Below are 23510 nucleotides of genomic sequence, written 5' to 3' on the forward strand. Positions count from 1 at the left end.
TAGTAGAAAGAATAATAAGTATCTTCTCAATACTTTTCCAAAGAAATCTTCCAATGAGCATATGAATATACCTGCAATGGATCAAAATTGTTTTGACATCCAACAAAGTCAGAATCTGAATACCAAATAATCTCTAACTTTAGTTTCTGACTTCATATGTGTGAACATGTAATGTTTTGTTATAAAAAAAACTTGTTTATCTACTATTTAGTGATCTATTCTTAATTAATTCAAATATCTATCAAAGATACTAATAAAGTACACAATAATTGTAAGTGTACAAATTCGTTATCCATCATACTACTGTTGAAGCATAATAAATTTTATGCACTTTTTAGATTTATAACTTTCTTGAGGTACCTAATGAGACTATACTTGTCTCCCTTAGAGTTGAGTATATAACATTATTTACAATTCTGTATGCCGCTGACATACAAGAATAATGAAAATATACTTACTCCCACTGAACTGATATAAGTTATCAACCATGTTTATCTCAAAAGGCCATATAGATAATAATTTGATGAAATATAAGTTATTAATGACAGAAAGTCTTTCTTTTTTTAATGATTTAACATGGACGGTATTGGATTTAAAGAATTCTAGAATTTTCAACAAGTGGTATCAGAGCCATCCATGATTGAATTATTGAGAAATAACAAATTTATTAAAAAAAAAAAGTTTGTGATTATAATTGATATATATGTATTGTCCATAAAAAAATTAAAAAATTAATAATTTTCTAACATACCACACGAAAAATACATAGGATGCTTGATTCGAAATTTTGCTCATACACTATCATTGTTGAATTTGTGGATATAGGAATTATATTTTATTGCCTTTTCTTTTTTTTATGTAAGAATGTGTTGCACTTGTTTAAACTTGTACTCACTTCTTGGACTAAGAATCATGTGAGTTTCACTGATAAAAAAAAATGTGTACAAAAAGAAAAATGCACAAAAAAATGGTATAAACAATTAAACATCATTTTTCTAGTGATAGATTTGTAGGACGTTTGACTATTTATCATAACTATATATAGTTTAGATTTTATTTCCTCACTTATATTATAAACCATTACTTTGGATATACATCATGTTTGTGCTAATTACAAATGTTTTTGGCTTTCTAAGTTAATACTTACAACAACGATGCTAGAAGTAAAAGTCAGATGGGAAATAACAAAGGACAAAGAAGTAAATATTCAGATTGTTCATAGTTTCAAGAAAAAAAACACGCTAGCTTGTTCTGCTGACAGATGTTACAATTTTCTTTTAATAAAGATGTTATAATTTGTTAAGGGAAAGATTAATTTAACATATAAAATAGTTTAGGTAGATGAATATAATTATGAAAAATTAAAATGTTAAGAAAAAAGAACAAATAATTCCCTGACTTTTTCAAATCGTGACAAATAAGTCTCTTAAAAAATTTAATTACAAAACATCCCTGACTTTTGCAAACAGCGGACGGATACATCCTTCCGTCCATTTGCCTCTCGAAAAGCAAACAGAGATGGGTGAAGTGGCGCCAATGTGTCTATTATGAAGCGACGTGTCCGTTACAATGCCAATATGGCATGTACTCGAAAAGATAGAGGACAAATAGGACCTTATGTTTAGAAAAACGAAACTGTTTTGTTGAGCTACCTTATTTCCTATAAACCTCTTTCAGAGTTGAAGATATTACAGGATTCCCTAATTTCTTCCCTCCAAAAACTCAAGCATCATCGAGGAATCATCTATTGAAGTCTTGCATACAGTTGCGAAGGTTACAGCTTAGGGCACAGGTAGCCGTTCTGGTGTTGCAATTTTAGTCTTCCAACAAGGTATGTACCTCTTGGTGCTGAATATGACTTCTACATGTATGTGTGTTATTATTTTTCGCATGTGAATGTTTGGTTTACAATGAGACCACAATGTTAGCATTTTTTGAAATTTTGTAGAAAGATGATGTCTTGTTCATTTCTGTTATAGTATTATTTAAAAGTTGCAATATATTGTGCATTTACTGTAGACGACAAAGACATTTATGGTGCCTGTGTTCCACCATTGGGGTAATTTTGTTAGGAATAATAGTGGAGAGCTAGTGTATATCAACGGTAAGGTTGAGAAGTTTCCTGAGCTCAACATAGACTTTATAAACTTTGGTGATCTAGTGAAGATGTTCGAAGGCTTAGGGTACAGGGAGTATGAGGTCCTGTATTAGTATGATAGTATTACTAGTGACATTGAGTCTGGTCTTCAGCTTTTAGCAGGGGATGCTAGAATCCATGAATTGTGTGAGAATAAGATCAGGAACCTAGATATTAATGAGTTCTACATTTATTTCAATCACCCCATAGATAAACCAATACATGTAGAGGATGTAGGTAGGGATAATGTGAAAACTATAAACCTAGATAACATATGTACTAACTTGAACACATCATCCTCTGATGATAGCTACTAAAGTGCATAGGATGAATATTATAAATCTCCACCTCTAGGATATGAAGGTGACACTGATTAGGATGATGATGATGATGATAGTGCTGGAAAAAAAAGGTGGCAGTAAGAGAAAATTGGTTGAATCAAAGAATGGTTTGAGTCCAAGAAAGAATGTGACAAGAAAGAACCCAAGGAAATTGGTTGAATCAAATAAGTTTGATTCTGAGTTAAGCAAGAAGCAAAAGGGTAGGGTTAATGTTGTCAAAAAGAAGGAGAAGGTGACAAAGAAGAAGAATGTGGCAAGAAAGAGCCCAAGAAAGAGTAATGGGCTTGCTATGAGTGGTGATGTTGGGCCTAGTGTGCAAGGTGGTGTTGGGCCTAGTGTATAGACTGATGTTGGGCCTAGTGTGCAGGGTAGTACTGTTCCTAAGGGGAGGACATACAGATCAGAGGTGGTATCATCTGATGAAAAGTATGTGTATGAGTATCAGTCTGAGGACTTGCATACACCTGTATCCTCTGAAGATGAGAGAGATAAGCATCTTGGCCTGAGTTTAATGATGATTATGATTTTGGGGAGGGACACTTTGAATTGGGTACAAGGTTTGCAACACTTGATCATTTCAAAGAAGTGGTGAGGGACCTATTCATTTTTTAGGGCAGAGAACTAAAATGGATCAAGAATGATAAGGAAAGAGTCAGAGTGGGATGTAAAGTTGTGGAGTGCTATTTTTTGTGCATGTGTCCAAGAATACTTCACCAATGTGCTTCCAAGTGAAGACATACAAGTCTGAACATACTTGTGCCAGAGGCTTGGGAAGTAATGATGCTGACCAACATTGGCTAAGCAAGAAGATTGAGAAGAGGTTAGCTACACAACCTCACATGAATAGAAAAGAAGTCATTGACTTCTTCAAAGAGGGATTTGATTTGCATCCACATGAGAAGATGGTATATAGGGCTTTAAGGGAAGCAAGAGAGAGGATTATATAGAATGAGAAAGAATAATATAGCAAACTGAGAGACTATCTGTTTGAGATATTGAGGAGTAATCCTAGGTCAAATGCTTTGTTGGAGGTGATTCCGATTCCACAATCTCCCCCAGTATTTGACAAGGTGTACATATGGTTGGATGCATGCAAGAAAGGTTTTAGAAATGGTTGTAGACCATTAATACACCTCAATGGATGCTTTTTGAAAGGCTACTTTGGGGGACAGTTGCTCTCTGCTGTAAGACAAGACGTAAAGAACCACTTCTACATTGCGGTTGTTGGCTTGAAGACAAAGGATTCATGGAAATGGTTCTTGAGTTTGCTTGAAGAAGACCTAAGAAATGCATCACTTCATGGATGGAATTTTATGAGTGATCAACAAAAGGTAACTTACTAAGATTGTGTATTTATTGATTGGTTAAAGAAATGTTCATATTTTAGTTATTTGTTGTCAATGTCTATACACTTGTTGCAGGGACTGAGACAAGCATGAAAAGACCTCATGCCAAATGCAACCCCCACAATTGTGTCCTACATATGTGGAAGAACTTCGTAAATCGGTTCAAGGATTTGCAAATGAGAGAGAGCATATGGGACTGTGCAAATTGTACAACTCCTTCAGAGTTTGTAGAAATGATGGAGAAACTAAAAAAGATCAACAAAGATGCTTGGACTTATCTGACTAGGTTTGATCCAAGGACATGGGTAAAAGCCTACTTTAGTCACGGTTCGAAAGTGGATAGTCTGACCAACAACATGTGCAAATCATGGAAATGCAAAAATTGAAAAGTATCGGTACAAGCCAATTCTAACTGTGTGTGAGGAGTTAAGATGCTATCTAATGAGAAGGATGACTAAGCACATTACACTTTTGCCACCATACACTAGTAAGATTTCACCTGTGCAGTAGAAGAGGCTTGACCGCATGATCAAACCAACCAACAGATGGATTGCTAAGTGGACTAGTGACCATGATAGGAAAAGGTTTCAGGTCAATCGAAGAAACACCAAGGTTGATGTTGATCTTATAAAGCACACATGCTCATGCATTGCATGGCAATTAACTAGTAATGATTAATTCATTTATCAACTTGTAATCATCATTTATCACCAATTGTTTTGTGTTAATATTGCATTGTCATGCATATGCAGGGATGCCTTGCTTTCATGCAATTGCTGCTATCCACAAGAGGCATGATAAACCAAAGGATTATGCCCACAAATGGCTGTGCATGGACTCATTTCATGCAACATATAGACTTGCATTTAACCAGTACATTTCAAGAATTTTGGACTAGAACTGGACTGATCAGACTAGACCCACCAATAATAAAAAGGCCAATTGGGAGACCTAAGATGCACAATAGAAAGAAGGATCCAGCTGAGAATCTGATACAAAGTGATAAAGTGAAGAAAACTTGTAAAATAACATGCAGCAAATATGGTGAGAAGGGGCACAATTTGAAAACATTCAAAGGAGCACCCTCGAACTCCAATTGAAAATCTAAGACAAAGAGAGCAAAGTGTGGCACCAATTCTGGCCAAGCACAAGCTGAGCTGACAATGTCTCAGTCTACACCTCAATTAGAGGTAATATCCAAGGACTTATCTATCCCCCTGTTAAAAAAGTGAAGATTTCAGTTGTCTTTTTTTATTTTTCTCAGGGACTATCTTTTACATTTTATTTTTTTATTAGGGTCATAGTTGTTCAGTTATTTTCTTATGAACCCTATGATAACAATTATGTGACACATTCTTGTGTTATCATTGTTCAAGGTGGGCAACAGAGTACTCCTGAGACAACCAATCAGAACCAAGCAGCAGTGAGCAAATTTCAAATGTTGTGACTAACTTTTTATCATTGTTAATCTCATGAAACTGCATAATTGTTTGCAGGCCAACACAAATTCTACTATCGGTCAACAACAACTTCCTTTTACAAGCTCTCAGACATCACCAGTAGCAGTAACCCCATTAGTGCCTATATCTGCAACACCTGCAAGGGCAGGCCAAGAACGATTTAGACCACCAGCAAAAGTGTCAAGAAGGCCAGCCCAAGCTCTCTTTAGACCCAAGTAACTAATAAGGAGGAAGGTTGTTAGCAAATAACAACAAACTTTAGCACCATTGCAGCAACCAAATGTGGCAGTTAATGGAGGACCATCCCAGGAGACTTTGGTTGTAGCAAGCACTGGAACTCAAAGGATATTTAAGTTCATCCCTACCCCAGAAATCAACAATCCAAAACTCTGATTAAATTACTTTAAGAACTTACTTGTATTAGATGTGAAACTTGATATTAAACTTTTTTTTTTTTTGCTTATGCTACACACTTTTTTTTTTGGCAAATTAAAATACTAATGTGGTGGCCAACTTTGTCATGTTGGCTTATTTTGCTAGACTTGTAATCCCTTTTAAGTTGTCATAATATATGTTTAGATGTTTAGCACCAAAATACTTAATGAAGTTCACCTTTAATACATTATCAAAATATTATATATGGCCCATTTAAATGTATCATATAACAGAGAAAACCAAAGTAGCATCATTCATTAATGGATTAACATAACAAAACTTGTGGACTCATACCCTACATCATTACAATAACAATGTACCTTATCTAATTGTCTATTTTTTCAGACTTAATGACAACAACAGCAACACAAGTTACAAACAAGCATACAAGAACAACAAACACATTAGTTTTTCTCTTCCTTTCCATATAAGTTATCTTCTTCTCCAGATTAATTAGCCTATGTTCCACTTTATTCTTGCACAAGTACACATTCACATCATCAACCTCAATATCACAAGTTGACTTATCTGTCCCCCAACTTTTGTAACATGATCATCAAGCCAAACAAAAACTTGCACTGGGCTGAATTTTTCAATTGCAAGTTTATAAAAAAAAAATAAAAATTCAATGAACTACATCAATTAATTAGCTTCAAAATTAATAGCCCTCTTACCTTGAAGAAAGGGCACCCGAGGAACAATCTGTTGGGGTTGGTTGACATCCTAAACTTATACAATATATAGCATAGACTTCGCATTTGCACATGGGAGCAATGTCATCCTTTTTGTCTCCACCTTGCACACAACAAATGGTAAAGGGTAATGAGACTCGTTGTGTGCTCGACGAACCTATGTCATTGGCTATGGAACACAAACCTAACACCCAAAAACCTCTAACAATGGCGTTGTAATAGAGTTTGGCATGAATTTAACGAGTTAGGGCAGTTCAACAAAACGATGCTGTTTTTTTTTTTAAACACAGGGACTTATTTGTCCTCTATCTTTTCGAGTACATGCCACGTTTGCATTGTAACGAACACGTCGCTCTGTAACGAACACATTAGCACCACCTCAGCCCTCTCTGTTTGCTTTTGGAGAGGCAAATGGATGGAAGGATGTATCCATCCACTATTTGCAAAAGTCAAAAATGTATTTATAATTAATTTTTTGAGGGACTTATTTGTCACAATTTGAAAAAGTCAATAATTTATTTATCCTTTTTCCGAATGTTAAGAGTAAAGTACCATCCCGGTCCCTGTCCATTTTCCCGAATGACAACGCGATCCTTAACCAAAAATACGATCCATTTCGGTCCCTGACCATGTGCTCCGTCTGCCAACGCGGTCCTTCAGTCACTTTCACGGCAAAATCTTGACGAAAATTGCTGACGTGTGTAGGCAAGTGGATGACATGGATGGCTTGGGTGGTTACGTGGAAGATGGAAGCCCACGTGGCTAGGTGAAATGGACAGGGACCTATCTGTCCTCGTCCACAACACACAAACGCCGTCGTTTTGAGGTTTTCAGGCGTCATTTGGTTTCGCACCTTATATGTTCTCCCGTAAAGACCCCTTGACCCACTAACACAATTACCTTCTAAACCCTAGCAGAGATCCTTCTTCTCCATCAAGGCAGTGGTGAGTGGTGACAAGCTTGCTGACAAGGTTGCTGACGAAGCTGCTGACGGTGACGTAGACGGTGGTTAGACGGCGCTGTTGACGAAACTTGGACGGTTCTGTACACAGCAGAGATTGCTGAGGTTGGTGTTGCTACTGTCCCTTTCTTTGTTTTTTTTTTTTTTTGTGGTCCTCATTTAACAATTTTTGTTTACATTCAGCTGTGGTGGGGTATAGAGAGGTTAAAATATTGTTTCTGTTGCCATATTTTAGGAATTTTATGTATTTAAATAAGATGAAAGTGTGGCCAATTCTGTCAATGTGTGAAGAACTGAGGTGTTAAATCATGAGAAAAAAGGGCTATACACAAGAAGAGATTGGAGAACCACACTGGTATCTTGGCCCCTGTGCAGCAGAAGAGACTTGATCAATTTATCAAGCCCAAGAGTACCAAGTGGAGAGCAATCTGGGCTGGTAATAGTGATAGGGTACTGTTTGAAGTTCAAATGCAAAGGCACAAGGTTGGAGTAAACTTACAAACTAGGACATGTACCTACAATGTGTGGCAGCTAACTGGTATACAATTTATCTTGTTATATGGTTGGTCTGTTTAATAAATGTAAAGTCTTTAAATAGTTAGTATGTTTTATGTATTTGTGTGCAGGCATGCCTTGTAGACATGCGGTTGCAGCCATGGCTGAGATGGGATTGAGGCCAGAGAACTTCGTGCACAAATGGCTCACAATGGATGCTATCAGATCAGCCTACTCACATTGCATTAAACCAGTTAATAGTGAAGAATATTGGATCCTAACTGATTCACCAAAGCCATTACTTCCCCTAATTAAGAAAGCTGCCATCATCCAAAAATGAAGAGAAAAGTTTATTCTATTGAGACGGAGATGCATACCAACAAGGCCAAGAAGACATTTGAGGTGACTTGTAACAAGTGTGGCCAAATGGGTCATTACTACAAAACATGCTCCAATCCACCTAAAGATCCTAATTGAAAGCCTATGACCAAGAAGAAAAGGAGGGCTCTGAAGAAGACTGTTCTAGCGGTGGACTCTGCTAGCACCACACAGGTATGGCGTCTTTAGGGTTCGATTTGTCATATAATCTAAATGGTTAAAGGTTTAAGTGTGACCTTCTAGGTTGGTCAAGGTTTTAATTGTCATTAAAAAATTGATGAAGCATTTAATTGTCATCTCTGTATAATGATCCACACAGAATCAAGTTGGTGAGGAAAACAATCTGAATGCCAATGTTGCAGGAACTTCTCTGGATCCTGTGGTAAGTAGTTTGTAGGGTTACTTAGTTGAAAGGTGTTCATGAAATTATTGTTGACTACTCGTGAGTTGTATACTGTTTATAATTGTAGACAAAGGCAAAAAAGAAAAAAAAAACAAAAACAAAAACAAAAACAAAAAAAGAAGCTACCTAAATCAACACCAAAAGGAGGTATAGCAGTGGGACAAGGAGATGAAATTCCTCTTTCACAATCTGCTCCCCAACCAGAGGTTGTAATCTAAATCACAATTGTATTATAAATAGCAATGTCTTAATTTTTTTTTTTTTTTCACATAATACATTACTGTTTGTTTACAGGGAGCATCTGAGACCCCCAGCTTGAATAACCCACCTCCACAAAGGATTAAGCAACCAATTGTTAGGCCACCAACCACCTCCACCTTTGTTCCAGCCTCTATGGTGAATTAGACTCCTCCAATCATTGGAGCTCACTTCAGGCCTCCCATTCCAACCAACATACAACTTCCATCCAACAATGAGATTAATGCTCCTATTGGATCAAAGTTGCCTAAACCAAGTCAACAAGATGGACTTAGTGCTGAGACAATGGCCGCAGCAACTTCCGAGACTACATCAAGACTATTCAAGTTTATTCCCGCTCCTGGATTTAGGCCTCCTAGAAAGAACTAGAAGTGTAGTCCTAGGTTTATATTCTAACAAGTAGATGCTGTCTTTTTGATAAACTAGTTTACATACAACCGCAACAATTAGTCTTTTGGTTATAGGGCTATATGTTGCCCACTTTTGGATTAAGGACTTATGATACTCTATTTTTCTTTGTGTTGCTAATGTTGGTATAAGGTTATATGTTGCCCACTTTTGGAGTCACCTTGTGTACAAGATGTTGACATTTGGTTACTGGATGAAGTTGTTAATGTTACATATTATTTTTAGTTATTACTGGATTATTTTTCATGGATAGCAAGAATTGGAGTATAACACTTTCTATTTTTTGACATAGTCAATCTTTTCCAAACAACCAACACAACTATTTCATTTAATAAAATCATATTTGCACTGTTCGTGATACAACTATTTCAGCAACAGGCACTTACAAAACAAAAAAAAATCATAGACTTACTATCTGCTATCGAAATTATCGGAGATAATTTGCAAATACAACTCCAAAGACAAACACAAGAGCCATTAATGGATAACTAAAACCCCTAATACACTTAACATCTCTAGAATTTTTCATCTACAACTCTAAACCAGAAACTCTGTCCTCTAACTTAGTCACTTTCTCTTCCATCGAAACAGCTGCATCCAGCAAGTGATTTTGCTTTGGATTTCGACCTTGGAGACTGTCATCATTTATTTGCTCTTCTTTAAACAGTGAAACATATTCATCCAGCCATAGAAAATATTTGCAATGAGATTCTGCAGTCTGCACAGTAAAAAATGAAAAAACTAGAATTGCAATGAAGAAATGCTTGCTACAAATCTTAACAAGAATAAGAACATAACTAATTATTTCATACCTTGAAATATGAGCATCTAAAGAATAGCCTATTAGGGTTCGACTGTGTTGACGACATGAATAGAATTGCCTGAATTCCACAATTGCATTTTGGGGCAACGAATCTTTTCTTCTTTCTCGCTCCAGCACTGCCAACGGAGCTCACAAAAATACTCCTACCCTCATCATTCAACGCATCTCTTCCACTCCACGCTCTCTGCTATTGCTCATGGTGGTATGGGTTTATACACGAAACAAGGGAGAGAGACGACCAGACTCGTCTAATAACCATGCCTGGAAACCTCAAAACGACGGCTTTTGTGTGTTGTGTACGAGGACAGATAGGTCCCTGTCCATTTCACCTAGCCATGTGGACTTCCATCTTCCACGTAACCACACAAGCCATCCATGTCATCCACTTGCCTACACAGTCAGCAATTTCTGTCAAATTTTTGCCATGAAAGTGATTGAAGGACCGCGTTGACAGACGGAGCAGAGAGTCAAGAACCGAAATGAATCGTGTTTTTGGTTAAGGATCGCGTTGTCATTCTAAAAAATGACATAAACCGGAATGATACTTTACTCGAATGTTAATGGCCTTAGGGAGGTAACGACCCTTACGCATACATTCTTATAATAAACGTCATTTTGACGCAAATATTTTGTAACCAACCAACCAAGGCTCTCTTTATATTTTGTTAAAGTAAATAATATAAATAAATAAATAAATAACATTATTTTTATCTATCTAACTGTATTTAAGTGTAGAAATATCTGGTGTATCAATATTGTTTTTGTTTTCCGAATTTCAATTATGCTCGACCACATGTCCCATTAGCATAAAGGTTCTTTTACAAACTAGAAAAACCTTCGTGTCTATTTATTGATACGATGCAGATCAATGTGTCAGTATATTTCAATAGACTGTTGAGAAAGCAAAACCCACATCGAAGATGACATAACAGCCCAAAATTTCTGCTGCTTCCTTGAACCTGCTATATAATTCCAGTGATGTCACAAATAATGACAGAAACCACATTTGCAAAATTCTTCCCACCAACCGGTATGGAGAAAACGTTTTCAGCAAATTTGAGTATCCTATAAACACTAGGCATAAATAATTTTTCCCTCTATTTCAAAAGGATATTATGAGCATCTCTATCCTCTAAATAAAACTCTCTAACTTCCTTGATTTCAAAGGTTCAGGTGGCCTGAAAGTCTCCAACCGCAAGTTGGAGCTTGTCCGGATCTCACTTAAAACGTCATCACCTTTCTCCATTTTTATGACCTCCAAGGTATTTCCAAGAACATCAGCTGCGAGTCCTGCTTCTAAGAGACTGCCAGGTTCGTCACCACCATCATGTATTAACTGCCCAATCTCTTTCAAAGAGACTACATGCTCTGTTACAGCTTTGGCAAAAATGCGGCCAAGAAACTCTGGTGCTTTGGGGGCATCGTTAACTGAATCTTCCAAAGTACTGAGAACAGATTCAAACCTAGCCAAGATAAAAAGGATTCATGAGTAAAATTCTCATCACAATAACAAATCTTCTCTTACCATTCATTATCATATAAAACTAACCCTTTGATGAGCTGGGCTTGACTCAAGATACCATCCTGAGACTTCACAAGGTTGACTAGTAGCTGAGCCAGAAGATCTCTTTCTGTGTTCTTTCTCTCGAAAGAGTCTGTGACCCAAATAGACACCATGGAAGGATGGAAGCTTGGAGAGTTCAAATCTTTCACACACAAAACAACTTCCTTCTCATCCCTAGCACTGAATTGAGCAATTTGCTGTCAGATATTTATGTGATAAAATGACTGAAAATAATTCTACAACCGGAAACAAACTTTAGACAAACTGCTCTCTGACATGGTACAGGAAGTTTCACCACCCATAAAAATTATTAAAAGAATAAAATTAAATCTGCACCATAATAATCTTTCCAGAATCTATAGGAATTAGCACCACAAAACAAATAAATAAAAAATAAAGAAATAGACACTCTTCTAGTGGATTAAAATATGGTTTTCAACATTGTTTTTATACATTATAATGATTGGCCCGAGGAATTTCTGTTCAATTCTTCCCTAAATATCAGATTTAGAGGGGCAAAATACACTCAACTTTGTTGAAATTTGATTAAATTCAACCCAACTCCCCTATATTCTAAAACCATACATTGATCTCCCCTAAAGATTTAGGTAACATTATATCTAATACCCTTGTATTGTATAACACTAACCTCTCAGAAGAATCCCAAATACTACCCAATCTCCTACTAAATAAACTACTGGACTGAACTCAAGTATGAAGTTTAGAAAGTGTAGCATTGGTTATCTAAGAGGAATTTAATATCTTCAACTGCTCCCCCACCCCCAAAAAAAACCAATATACTAAGAGAAAGTGGACACAAATTACACAGTAAGTCAGTAATAGAAACTTGATGGATTCAGGCTAAAACATATAATATATTCAAATGACACAACATTGTAAAACATATCAGTTGGACAAAGATTTCACAGGTATTATACTAATGTGGACAATTAATTCTCTTCAAAGTATCAAATACCCATAACTGGCTAGAAATGTCGTAAAAGATATGGTTGTTAAATCAGTAATAAGACAAATATTATATCAGACACATCACACTGGTAGGGATACCGCAACGAGACATTGTGGATCATGAGACAAAAATTGCATAACATGTTCTAATAACTGTAACATGGTTGTTAAATCAGTAATAAGTAACTCATTCACACAACACATTATATCCCACTGAGCCAGCAAATATTTTAAAGGAAATAGCATTTCAAAAGCTATGAATCTCAGGTCTAGCATGTATGACCTACCCGCCATATTTCTTTGGTTTAACACATCCAGAAGGAACTTTACCTCCTTTTCTCCCTTTTTTTCCCTTTTCAACAAACCGGCTTCCCCCCATCCATGCCAGCCTATCTCTCTCAACTAGAATAAGTTACTCGCAACTTACAATGTTCAGTTCAAAAACTACCTTATGCACTACCATATGCACAGTTCATGCACAAAATCTTATCCAATATCAACTTACCATCCTGTACATTTATACAGGTATAGATGTAATATTGATAATACTAATTAAATACTCTATCCACAACTCCACATTTATAAATATCAGAAACTACACTTCAATTTCTGCACTAGCTTTATCCAGCAGTCAATATTTTTTTAATAAAAAGTTCACCATTCTAACACTTTCAGAAAAGTATCATCATACGCCCATATACATGACATCCAAAAGAAATGGCACAAACCATTAATTTGTTTTTAATAATCTTAAGGCAGATAGTTTATATAACTATTATAAAGTAACATGTTTAAGTGAGAACTGAAAAGATTTCACATAAAGACTCTAGACATGTTCAGCTTACTGACGTTTATACTTCTCCGAAGTATTGAAACTTCTAAAAAAATAATCATGCTATTCAGAAAAATCACAATTCTCTCCAAACTGAAAAGTGAAAACAAAGTGGAATGAAACAACACAGAAAGCAGTACCTATAATATTCTCTTATTGCTGCCATTGACATGTCTAGCAACCGTTCCTCCGGAACCCTTTCTGAAGAAGGAATCTGGGAGACTGCTGTCCCTTGAAGTTGAGAAGGCGAAGTTACAACAGGCATGTCGAAATTCCCATCTGCATTTCTCGAGTCCCTGTTACTGTAATTGATATTTCGCTCTTGGGCACTTGATTGATCAGCTGTTCGCACAGCAAATCTATCTGGAATATATCTTGATGCTAGGCCCTCCCTAGAACTGTATGGTGATCCCTCTGCTAAATTAGTATAACCATTAAAACTGGTTGAACTTGAAACTGCAGTTGAACCTCTTAAGGACATTCCTCTAGCAAGACCTCCTTGGGGTCCCAAGGTTATTGAATCATCACCCAATCTTTGACTCATTGGAACTGAGAGAATCCTAGCCTCATGCCTGTCTTCCATTCGAGCATCCTGTGGACCATATCCGCGAATTTGAGAAGGCAGCCCCCGTAATCCACCCATCTGAGCAACAGGTGAAGGTAACATAGATGCCCCTCTCAGACCAAAATCTACAGGGTTTTTTCTTGCTGGATTATTGCCCAGACCACGACCCAACCTACCGGTTTGGGCCTGCCTCTCTTGGGTAGCATCTCTGTGCACCTCCTCAATCTTCTTTGGACCTTCAACTTTCCTCCTTTGTTGCCATTTGTTCTTTCTTAAATCAATGGCATCTTTCAACATGAACCTCACCCTCGAAGATAAATTCATGTTGTTTGATAATGATTTCATCCTTTCAAAATATACATCTATATGAACCTTGGCTTTGGGATGGTCAATCATCTCCCCAATCGTACTCATGAGCTTGCACAAAGCCTCAATATCTTCTTCATCCGGATCCTGATGCTGACCTAATAACTTCTTGATGCACTCATGCATAATCCTCTCTGTTAACATTTTCTTCTTATACAGTTCTCCTATCAATCTGATATTACCCAGCATGCGTCTTCTTGCCTTTGTCCTTTTCTCTTCCCTTTGTTCATTAGATTGCTTGACCTCACCTTCATCCGCCTTGTTTGCTTCTTCCTGCTCTCTTTCACCCCTCTCAAATTCTTCCTGACACTTGTTCAGCAATAATCTCTTAAAAGTTATCTTCTCATTGTCTTCACTAAAATCAGGCAACTCAGCAGCCAAATGTGAACAGAAATTGGCATACATTTCACAGAAGGTAGGTTCCATCAAAGCCTTCTCAAATATTTGTGAGATGACACCAGTGAGAGTTACTGCATTGTCAATGTTAACTGCTTTTACCTGCTCAAAAAGCTTCTCAAAATTCTGAGGAGTCAACTTATTTAATATAGCTTTCAATTGCCTCTGCTTGGCCTCTTCCACATCTGTCACTTTACCGATTTCATACTTCTTTTCAGCTTTGTGCATCATCTGCAAAGGACTTTGAGGAGGAGAAGGAACCAAAACCCTTTGCTGGAAGCTTGAAGCACGCTGCCACCTTTCACTGTCACAGCTGTTTCTTGGCATTCCTCCCAGATTTCCCATGGATTGCATTGGCCCAGAAAGAATCCCTCCAGCTCCAGCATATGGCAGAGGCGAGCGAGGATTCCTTAATACACCAAAATTGCCTCCTTGAACTGGGCGAAATCCTGCATTACCTCCAATACTATCCAAACGCATACCAGAATGAAAAGCATTGGAAACTTTACTCCACTTGTCTTCCTCAGTAATACCACCACCACGGCGATCCATCCGAGACATCCCACTAGGCCTATCTATAATCCTTCCCGGAGAAGGATGCGGATCACGTGAACTACTAATGTTGGCACTGATCAAAGCCTCCGCGATATCTGCTGTGATTTCAAATCCTTCGGGAAGATCGGTGCACTGCTCTGCAAACTTCAAAAGGAAATCTCGAGAGTACCTCTTCACAATGACTACAGATCCATCAATAACCTGTTCAGTTTGATCTGAAACTTCAAGTTTTGGTGAAGACATGTCAGCAGCATCCTCCCAATCATCAAGTTCAGCCTTATTCTCCCTACATTGCTCACCTGCTATAGCATCTGGCTGAGCAGCATTAGTAGACAACTGCTCCAAACTTCCAGAAGTAGAAACTCTTGCCACTTCTTCTGAGCTAACAACAGCATCTTTCTTCTCTTCAGGTCCCTTGTATGCATTATAAAGATCAGAGGTTGACCCAGCAGCATCTGCTTTCTGAAGAATCTCTTTTCTTTTCTTTTTCGCCTTAGATGTAGTTTTTACCTTATTTTGATCTAAAATTGATCTATCATTAGTATCTGGTGCTGGAAGAGAAACTACACTGCCAGCATTCTCTAAACCATCATCGAAATGTTCTGATGTTGTTTCTGGAATATCAGATGAATTCTGGTCTAATGTCGGAGAACTTACAACAGCTTCACTACTAACTGCAATATCTCTACTCAAACAAACATCTGTAGAAGAACCCAATGCAGTAGGGTTTTTGTTTACACATTCTGGAATACAGCTTGTAGATTCATCCAGCTCCCGTTTACATCCTTGAATAGATGATATTTCAGTATTTTCACCCATTTCTGAATCTTTATTCTTTGAAAGTTTATCCAGTTGTGAAAATTCATCTAGCTCATCATTCTTTTTCAAACTATCCGCAGCTTGAGCAACAGGTCCTTCAGCTGAAACATGAGTAGAAGGTTCTACAGCACCATTTCTTTTTGCTTCAGCATGAGGCATGCTCAAAGGGGGAGTTGGTAATGTATCTTCAGTCGTTGTTGTGATATCTTCACTGATAACAGCTGCAGAATGGTTTGTTTTAGTTACTACAGTTTCAGAATCCCCAGTAGATCTCTCAACAGCTTGGGAAGACACATATGAAACAGTAGGAGACTGTACAACCTGTGAGGGGTAAAAAGTCAATACCAGAAAGAAAACTAATAAATAAAGAGCCATAAGATGTCTCAAGAACAAAATTCTCTAACATACTGGATGCTGTAATTGGCCTTCCTTCTGTACCTTCTTATTATCTTTCAAAGAATTTGACCTACTCAGAGATTCCTTCCCCTTTTCTTCATTATTAGACACAACTAAAACAGCCTCCTCATTCATAGCAGATGAAGGCTTCATGGGAGCAGCTGTAACCTTAGTATATGCAGTAGATTGTTTTGGCAATGAGCTCAAAACTGAAGAATCACCGGATAACTTAGACTGTTCCAACGAAACCTCAGAGAAGGTTTCAGAACCTTTTTGGGGCAAAGAGGAGCTAGCATTACCAGACACTACTGAAGCTCTGGCAGGGTCACTCTTTTGGGCAGCAGAAATATTGGAATTGGCAACTGATGAGTCCACAACACCAGACCCACTACTAAGTTTAACAGACACAGAAGTTGCTCCTGTTGAAGATTGTGAGATAGCATTATGCACATCCCGGGAAAATTTTGGATTTGATGATTCAACAATGCCAGGGATATGATTGACAACTTTATTAACAGGTAGTGAACTATGAGAAGATGAATTCATGAAACTAACATTTTGGGGACCCTGGCTCACTGCATAATTAAATCTCAGTGGCTGAGAATTTGGTGTTATCTGACTACTACTAGAGGGTTGATAGAAGGGAGCATGGGATGGATAGTAATTAATAGGATGAGAAACTGGCATTGCAGGTTGAGATTGAGAGGACACACTAGAGTAAGATTTAGCACCGGATGACCCACCATCTGAATACGTGTCTGCCCTTTTATCAAGCCTAAGTTCCTCATGGGTCTCAGGATGAGTTATCTTGACAGGAGTAGTTTTACGAGGAGCAAATTTTCCTCCTTGCTGTGGGGAATATTGTGGGCCAATGCTAATGCCCATGCTACCTAACTGATGGGGCAATTGAGGGACCATTTGAGGAGTAAAACTCATGTTTTGGCTCTGATGAATGAGTCCTTGATGCATCTGATGAGGTTGAAGGCCTGGAACAAAGACCTGCTGCTGCACTTGTGGAGCATTTCCAACTGGCAAAGGCATAGGTAAAGGCATCTGATGAGATGCTGTTGGCATACCCTGAGATTGAATCTGTGGATTCGGACCACCAAACTGTACAGATGCCTGGGGCTGATGATACGTCATTGGCATTGAAATTCCACTTAAAGGAACAACAGAAGGCTTTTGCATCTGGCTTCCTGGAGGCAATGCTGACACCTGCATATCTTTCTTTGCCCTAGTCCCAGCATGAGATTGATCAGTAATACCTGTATCCTTCTTCACAGGGTGCTGCTTTGGAATGGGAGGTGCTGGTGTTGGTGTTGGTGCTGGTGCTGGAGCAGGTTTAAAAGAATCATAGCGGGCCTGAAAGTTACACAACTAGATTTCATGAAAGATAATAATGCTTGAATTACCATGAGAACAAGTAAAGCCCATTATCTCAACTTCAAATAGACTGAGTATAAAATCAAGATACACTCCTTTTACTGATTTCATTTCCGAAAATAATAATTTCTAGCCAGAGAAGTCAACAATTAGAATTTCTTACTTTATGAAGGATTAGATGCTGTTAGCAAATTTATATTGTTCTATAAATAACAGGGAAATAGAGCAGAAAATAATAAGATGCATACCTGATCACGCTTCTGCTCATCTAAATTGGGTGGAGCTGAGCTTGTGCGAGCAGGAATCTGAATATTATTATAATAGAACATCATCAACTCCTCATGAAATTCCAGCTTTAAATAATACATAAATAAAGTTTAGAGATACATTAAGTGATACAAAGATAAGGGAAACTTACTGCCATTCCATTCATAAAACCTGGACTAATAGATCCGAATTGGACAGGAAATGCCTTGGATGCATCTCCTAGGGCACAAAACAGTATTCAAAAACACTCTCAGAAGTCACATATAACAAAATTCCCTTCATGTTAAAATGTTATATTTATGAGAATTCAGAAATATTGACTTATTCTATATATATGAACCAACATGGATAACAACATACCCTTAGCAGGGGTTGTCAAAGCAGCTGAATCAGAGCTCAAGGTGGGAGGTTGAGAAGTAGGAGCTTTCGGAACAGCTCTGGTTGTCCTCTGAGCATTTGAGGATTCTGATGACTTGACAGTGGTATTGGTAACGGGTGCATCAGATCCTCCTATTATTCATCGTGGATGAATAATGTCCATAAAAGACAATCACATTTACCAAACACTCAGTCATGTAACATAACTTTCAGGCCAGATAACATAAGTACATAACTAGTAAATGTACACTTCATTCAAAATAATATCTATCGAAAAAGTATTTTGCAAAATCTGGGGAAATATTGCTAAAACTTACCATGAAATTGAGGCTGTACGTGGCTACCATTTGGTGCAGTCCGGGTTGCATAAGTACTATTAGACTCGGTTAGTGCAGAAGGGTTTACCCTAGATTGCCCACCTTGTGCATTATTAGACTTCTTGTTAAAACTAACACAAGTAACAGCCATAAAAAATTATCAGAACATCATTATTCAAAAGAAAAGCAAGAAATGAAAACTAACACCTCTTACATTTTTTTGTATCAAACAAGAATTTTATTATAACACAAAATAAGACAAAATGCTAATGAAAACAACCAAAAAAAAAGGGGAAAAGAAAATCAACAAACACAACTTTCTACTCGTTGATCACATCTCAAATAAATGTCCCTCAGGAATGATCATTTGCTTTGCACAAAGTAGAAGTCAAATTGCTAACTTTATCCAAAAAATATGCACGACACTCCCAACAAAACCCCACAAAACAATGGCACATACTACAGCCTGCAACTAATGATCCGGATTCTGGAAATTGATTCAAGGTTCTAAGGCACTCCCAAATATACTTGTACCAAACTAAGCTTTGTATTGAAAATTCAGCCATAGAACAGTGCAAAAGTGGATGTTCAACTGATTCTAAGCTCACCACATACAAGTACACAACTGCTCACTGAAAACAACACAATTCAACACGAAATACTAAAGAATAAAAATGACGAAAATAAATCATTCCAAATACCCATTATCATCATAAACCAAACCCCCCACCCAAAAAAAAAAAGAACACATTTGCAAACCCTAACTCACCTGCGGTTAGAGGATAGTGACGGAGAAGGTGCGGCACCGCCGCCCCTACCGTATGCACCACCGGAGGAGCCTCGCTGCTGATTGAAGCCGGCAGATCGCCCGGATTTTCGGTACACAGCGTCACTCTTGTCGGATTTTGATTGATTGAAGGACATATATCCCAACCCTTAATTCCTCCAAAAAATTAACGTTTTCCAAAAAAAAAAAGAAAAGAAAAGAAAATAGAGAAAAAGAAAGGGGGGATTTTCCTTCCTCAATTTTCCCTGCAACCAAGCAAGCAGATCGATATCATCATCACCGCACACAATCCCACATGAAACTAAACCTAGTTAATCAACATCAACCCATATGCCCAATCCCAATAAACACAATGCGGTGGAAGAGAACCGAGAAAAAGGAATTAGTTGGAATAGGAGAGTGAGAGAACCTGAAGAGTGTGTTAGGTGTGTGAAAAAACTAGGGTTTTTTATTTTTATGGGTCAGGTGGTTTAATTGAGATTAGAAATGTGGACTCGGGGAGTCCATACACGACACACAATTACACTGTGCAAACTGCAAAGAGAGATGTGTATTTGACTCAAATAAGAGTGGACCCCACACACGTAGGTAGAGATGTGTATTGTACGGAAGAGAAAACTCTCTAGTCTGTACTACCAGTCTACCACCTCTTCCCGGGAATCCCACGGACTATATTCTATACTACCACTTCAGTACAGTATTTAGTAATTACATATTGAAATTAACATTTTAATTTGAAGAGATAAAATTTTAGTCTTTTAAGTATTTTTAGATAATAAAAATAAAAGAGATTGAAATTTTTAGAATTTGAAACTAAAATTTAATCATATTTTTTAAAAAATATCATATCATATTTAGTTAAGATAAGATAAATATTTTTTTTAGATTTATCTTTCAATCTTTATATTTATCTTATCTTAACTAAAATTTAATCATATTTTTTAAAAAATATCATATCATATTTAGTTAAGATAAGATAAATATTTTTTTTAGATTTATCTTTCAATTTTTATATTTATCTTATCTTAACTAAATATGATATTTAGATATAACTCAATCCAATATATTTTATACTAAATATAATATAAAGACTTAATTTAGTCTCAATTTTTTAAGTAGCATTTGGAAAAGAGATTGAGATTGAAAGATAAAAACTGAAAGATTAAAATTGAAATAAATTTTAATATTGTGTTTGGTATAAAGTGTACAAGATTGAATTATTATGTCTTATTATTCTATTTAGTTTGAGATAAAAGTAGAGACTAAAATAAAATCCTAACCCCTCTTTTTTCAATTTTCAGCCAAGAAGTAGGGCTGGCAATTCATACCCTACCGCGGGTACCCAACCCGGTCTAACCCGTTCGGGTAGGGTAGACTACCCGACCTGCTGCGGGTAAGGTAGGGTAGTCCGGGTATGCCTACGGATAGGGTAGGATACGGGTTTAGGGTAGGGTTCGGTTTATGGTGTACCCTACCCTACCCTACCATACCCGCACTAGGGGTGTTCGCAGTGTGGTTTGGTTCGGTTTTAAGGGAAAAAGTCATCCGATCCGAACGCTTAATTTATGTGCGGTGCGGTTTGGATTGGATGAAATATTTTTTAGAAATCCGATCCGATCCGATCCGATTACAAGCGATTTGGATCGGTTTGGATTTGCGGTTTTTTAAATAAAAAAAATTAAATACATATAACAAGTCTCAACATCAAATTTTAAATAATCAACAATAACATAACAAGTTTTAACAATATCTTAAAAAGCTAACGATAACATAACAATAGAAATAAAATTATAGGTTAGTTAAAATAAATAAATAAATAATATTTTGAACATAAAATATTTATTAAATAATAATACATGAATAATAGAAAAATGTATAACAAATTGAACATGTTATAAGTATAACTGTAAATATAAGAGTTAATAGTCAAAATCGTCCCTGAAAGATACCTCGATCTCCATATGAATCCCCGAAAGATAAAGTTAATCAAAATCGTCCCCGAAAGATGACGGATATAACCACGTTAGTCCTTCCGTCATCTCGTCTGCTAAGCTGGCTAACGTTGGGTGACGTGTTCCGTTAAGTGTCCACGTGGCATAGTAACAAAACGACGCTGTTTTGATTCAATAGCCTCCAGGTCTTGATACGACGTCGTTTAGTGTCCATAGGTGTTTGATACAATCAACCCTCTATCTTCCTCAACCTTCCCAAAGTCGCATAGATCCTTAACCAATAACCACTATCCCGATGCTATAGTTATCCACAACTTTACCAATGCCACCATCAGTCACAAGCATTTATTCCTCATCTTTAACTCTAACCAATTCTTTCCTTGTGTCTTTTTTCTCACAAATTGAGCCCCAGTTTATGTGCAGGAGTGACTTTGGAAGGTTGGGTCATGGCGATCACAGCCATTTGCTGATTCCTCATCCAATTACAGCATTACATGGTCTTAATAGGTAAAGCAAATTGCTTGTGGGGACAGTCATTGTTTAGCACTCACCATCATCTCTCACAAGCATTTCATCATACAGCTTCCTTACAACATCATCCTTCCCCCTTTTGACCAAACAATTCAGCAACGAATTAGAAGCGACAACACTAAGGAAACAACCATGCACTTCCCGCACTGTATAGAATAACCATAGGGCAGCATCAACCATCCCAAAATCTCCGTAGGCTCAAATCAGAGAATTCAGAGACTCATGGGTAGGCTTCAAGTTCCCAACTTTCATGCTGTTCAGAACCAGCTCAATCTCGGAGAACACTCTAAATCTTGCCAAGAGCTTAAGAAGAGAGGAATAAGCAAAGCCATCAAGGGAACAAGAAAAGGGTCTCGAGTTAGCCCAGTCGAAGAACTTCAAACCCAGCTCGGGGTCGTGTATTCGGTCTAGAACGAAATGAGCAACGTCCGAAACTAGAACCTCAGATTCTGCAAAGCGAGACTCGAGGGAGTCCCGCCAATGGGCATGGGTTGCCAGAATTCGAACGGCGTCAATAATGAGTGGGACTGAAGCGGGTCGGCGTAAAGGTGGTGGCTTTGGGGCGGTTACGTGGTTTGATTCGAGCGAGGATGGCCTTTGATATTGGATTTTGAGTGTTATGGTGCCAATCATTTGTGAAAGACAAGCTCTCTTCTTGGAGCTGCTTGATTGTAGACCGCGATTTATTTATCATTGAATTTAGGATTAGGGTTCATCATCTAAGGGACTGATTTAATTTTTTTTAACGTACTTACCTTGTTAGCAACTCCAGCGTACACGTAGGCGTCATCCACCTAGGCAGTTAACGGAACACGTCACCCAACGTTAGCCAGCTCAGCAGACGAGATGACGGAAGGACTAACGTGGTCATGACCGTCATCTTTCGGGGACGATTTTGATTAACTTTATCTTTCGGGGACTCATATGGAGATCGAGGTATCTTTCAGGGACGATTTTGAGTATTAACTCGTAAATATAATAATAAAATAATAATATTATAGCACATTGTGTGGTTTGGATTGGATTGGATCGGTTATGAAAAATAGATCCGAAATCCGATCCAATCCAGCGGTTTGCAAAAAATAGAATCCAATCAAATCTGAATTAGTGCGGTTTTAATCGGTTTTCGGTTTGAATCGGATTGAATGAGCGGTTTAATTTGGATCGGTTTGGATTTGAACACTCCTAACCCGCACCTCATATATAACACATATTTTATAAAAATTAGGTATATAGTGAAGGAAGTGAGAGTTGAACCCACAACCTCCCTTATGTAATGACTTACAATAAATAAAC

General features: G+C 37.5%; 1 protein-coding gene across 3 annotated transcripts; it reads right to left on the reverse strand.

The window, feature by feature from the left end:
• Nucleotides 1-10953: 10953 nt before the first annotated feature.
• On the reverse strand, nt 10954-20404 carry LOC112755228 (eukaryotic translation initiation factor 4G). Of its 3 annotated transcripts, none has more exons than XM_072221292.1 (10): nt 20141-20404; nt 19714-19976; nt 18945-19075; nt 18610-18759; nt 18401-18468; nt 18231-18287; nt 16642-17961; nt 13643-16524; nt 11687-11881; nt 10954-11600 (listed from the first exon to the last, which is right to left on the reverse strand). In XM_072221292.1, the coding sequence occupies exons 2-10, from the start codon at nt 19866-19868 to the stop codon at nt 11270-11272; spliced, it is 5289 nt and encodes a 1762-aa protein (XP_072077393.1). In that variant the 5' UTR covers nt 19869-19976; nt 20141-20404; the 3' UTR covers nt 10954-11269. The 3 variants fall into 3 exon arrangements, with proteins under 3 accessions (XP_072077393.1, XP_072077391.1, XP_072077392.1); XM_072221290.1 differs by having other exon boundaries at nt 16612-17961; nt 20141-20267; XM_072221291.1 differs by having other exon boundaries at nt 19714-20379.
• Between the last annotated feature and the right edge of the window lie 3106 nt (nt 20405-23510).

Source organism: Arachis hypogaea, chromosome 16, assembly GCF_003086295.3.
Source record: "Arachis hypogaea cultivar Tifrunner chromosome 16, arahy.Tifrunner.gnm2.J5K5, whole genome shotgun sequence".
Classification (NCBI taxonomy): domain Eukaryota; kingdom Viridiplantae; phylum Streptophyta; class Magnoliopsida; order Fabales; family Fabaceae; genus Arachis; species Arachis hypogaea.

Excerpts from the sequence above, each read along its gene's own strand:
- LOC112755228 (XM_072221290.1), bottom strand. The coding sequence starts at position 19,868 with ATGTCCTTCAATCAATCAAAATCCGACAAGAGTGACGCTGTGTACCGA. Across the intron at positions 16,525-16,611 it reads AAGGCCAATTACAGCATCCA|GTTGTACAGTCTCCTACTGT; the intron begins GTATGTTAGAGA and ends TACCCCTCACAG. Across the intron at positions 11,601-11,686 it reads CAAGCCCAGCTCATCAAAGG|GTTTGAATCTGTTCTCAGTA; the intron begins GTTAGTTTTATA and ends TATCTTGGCTAG.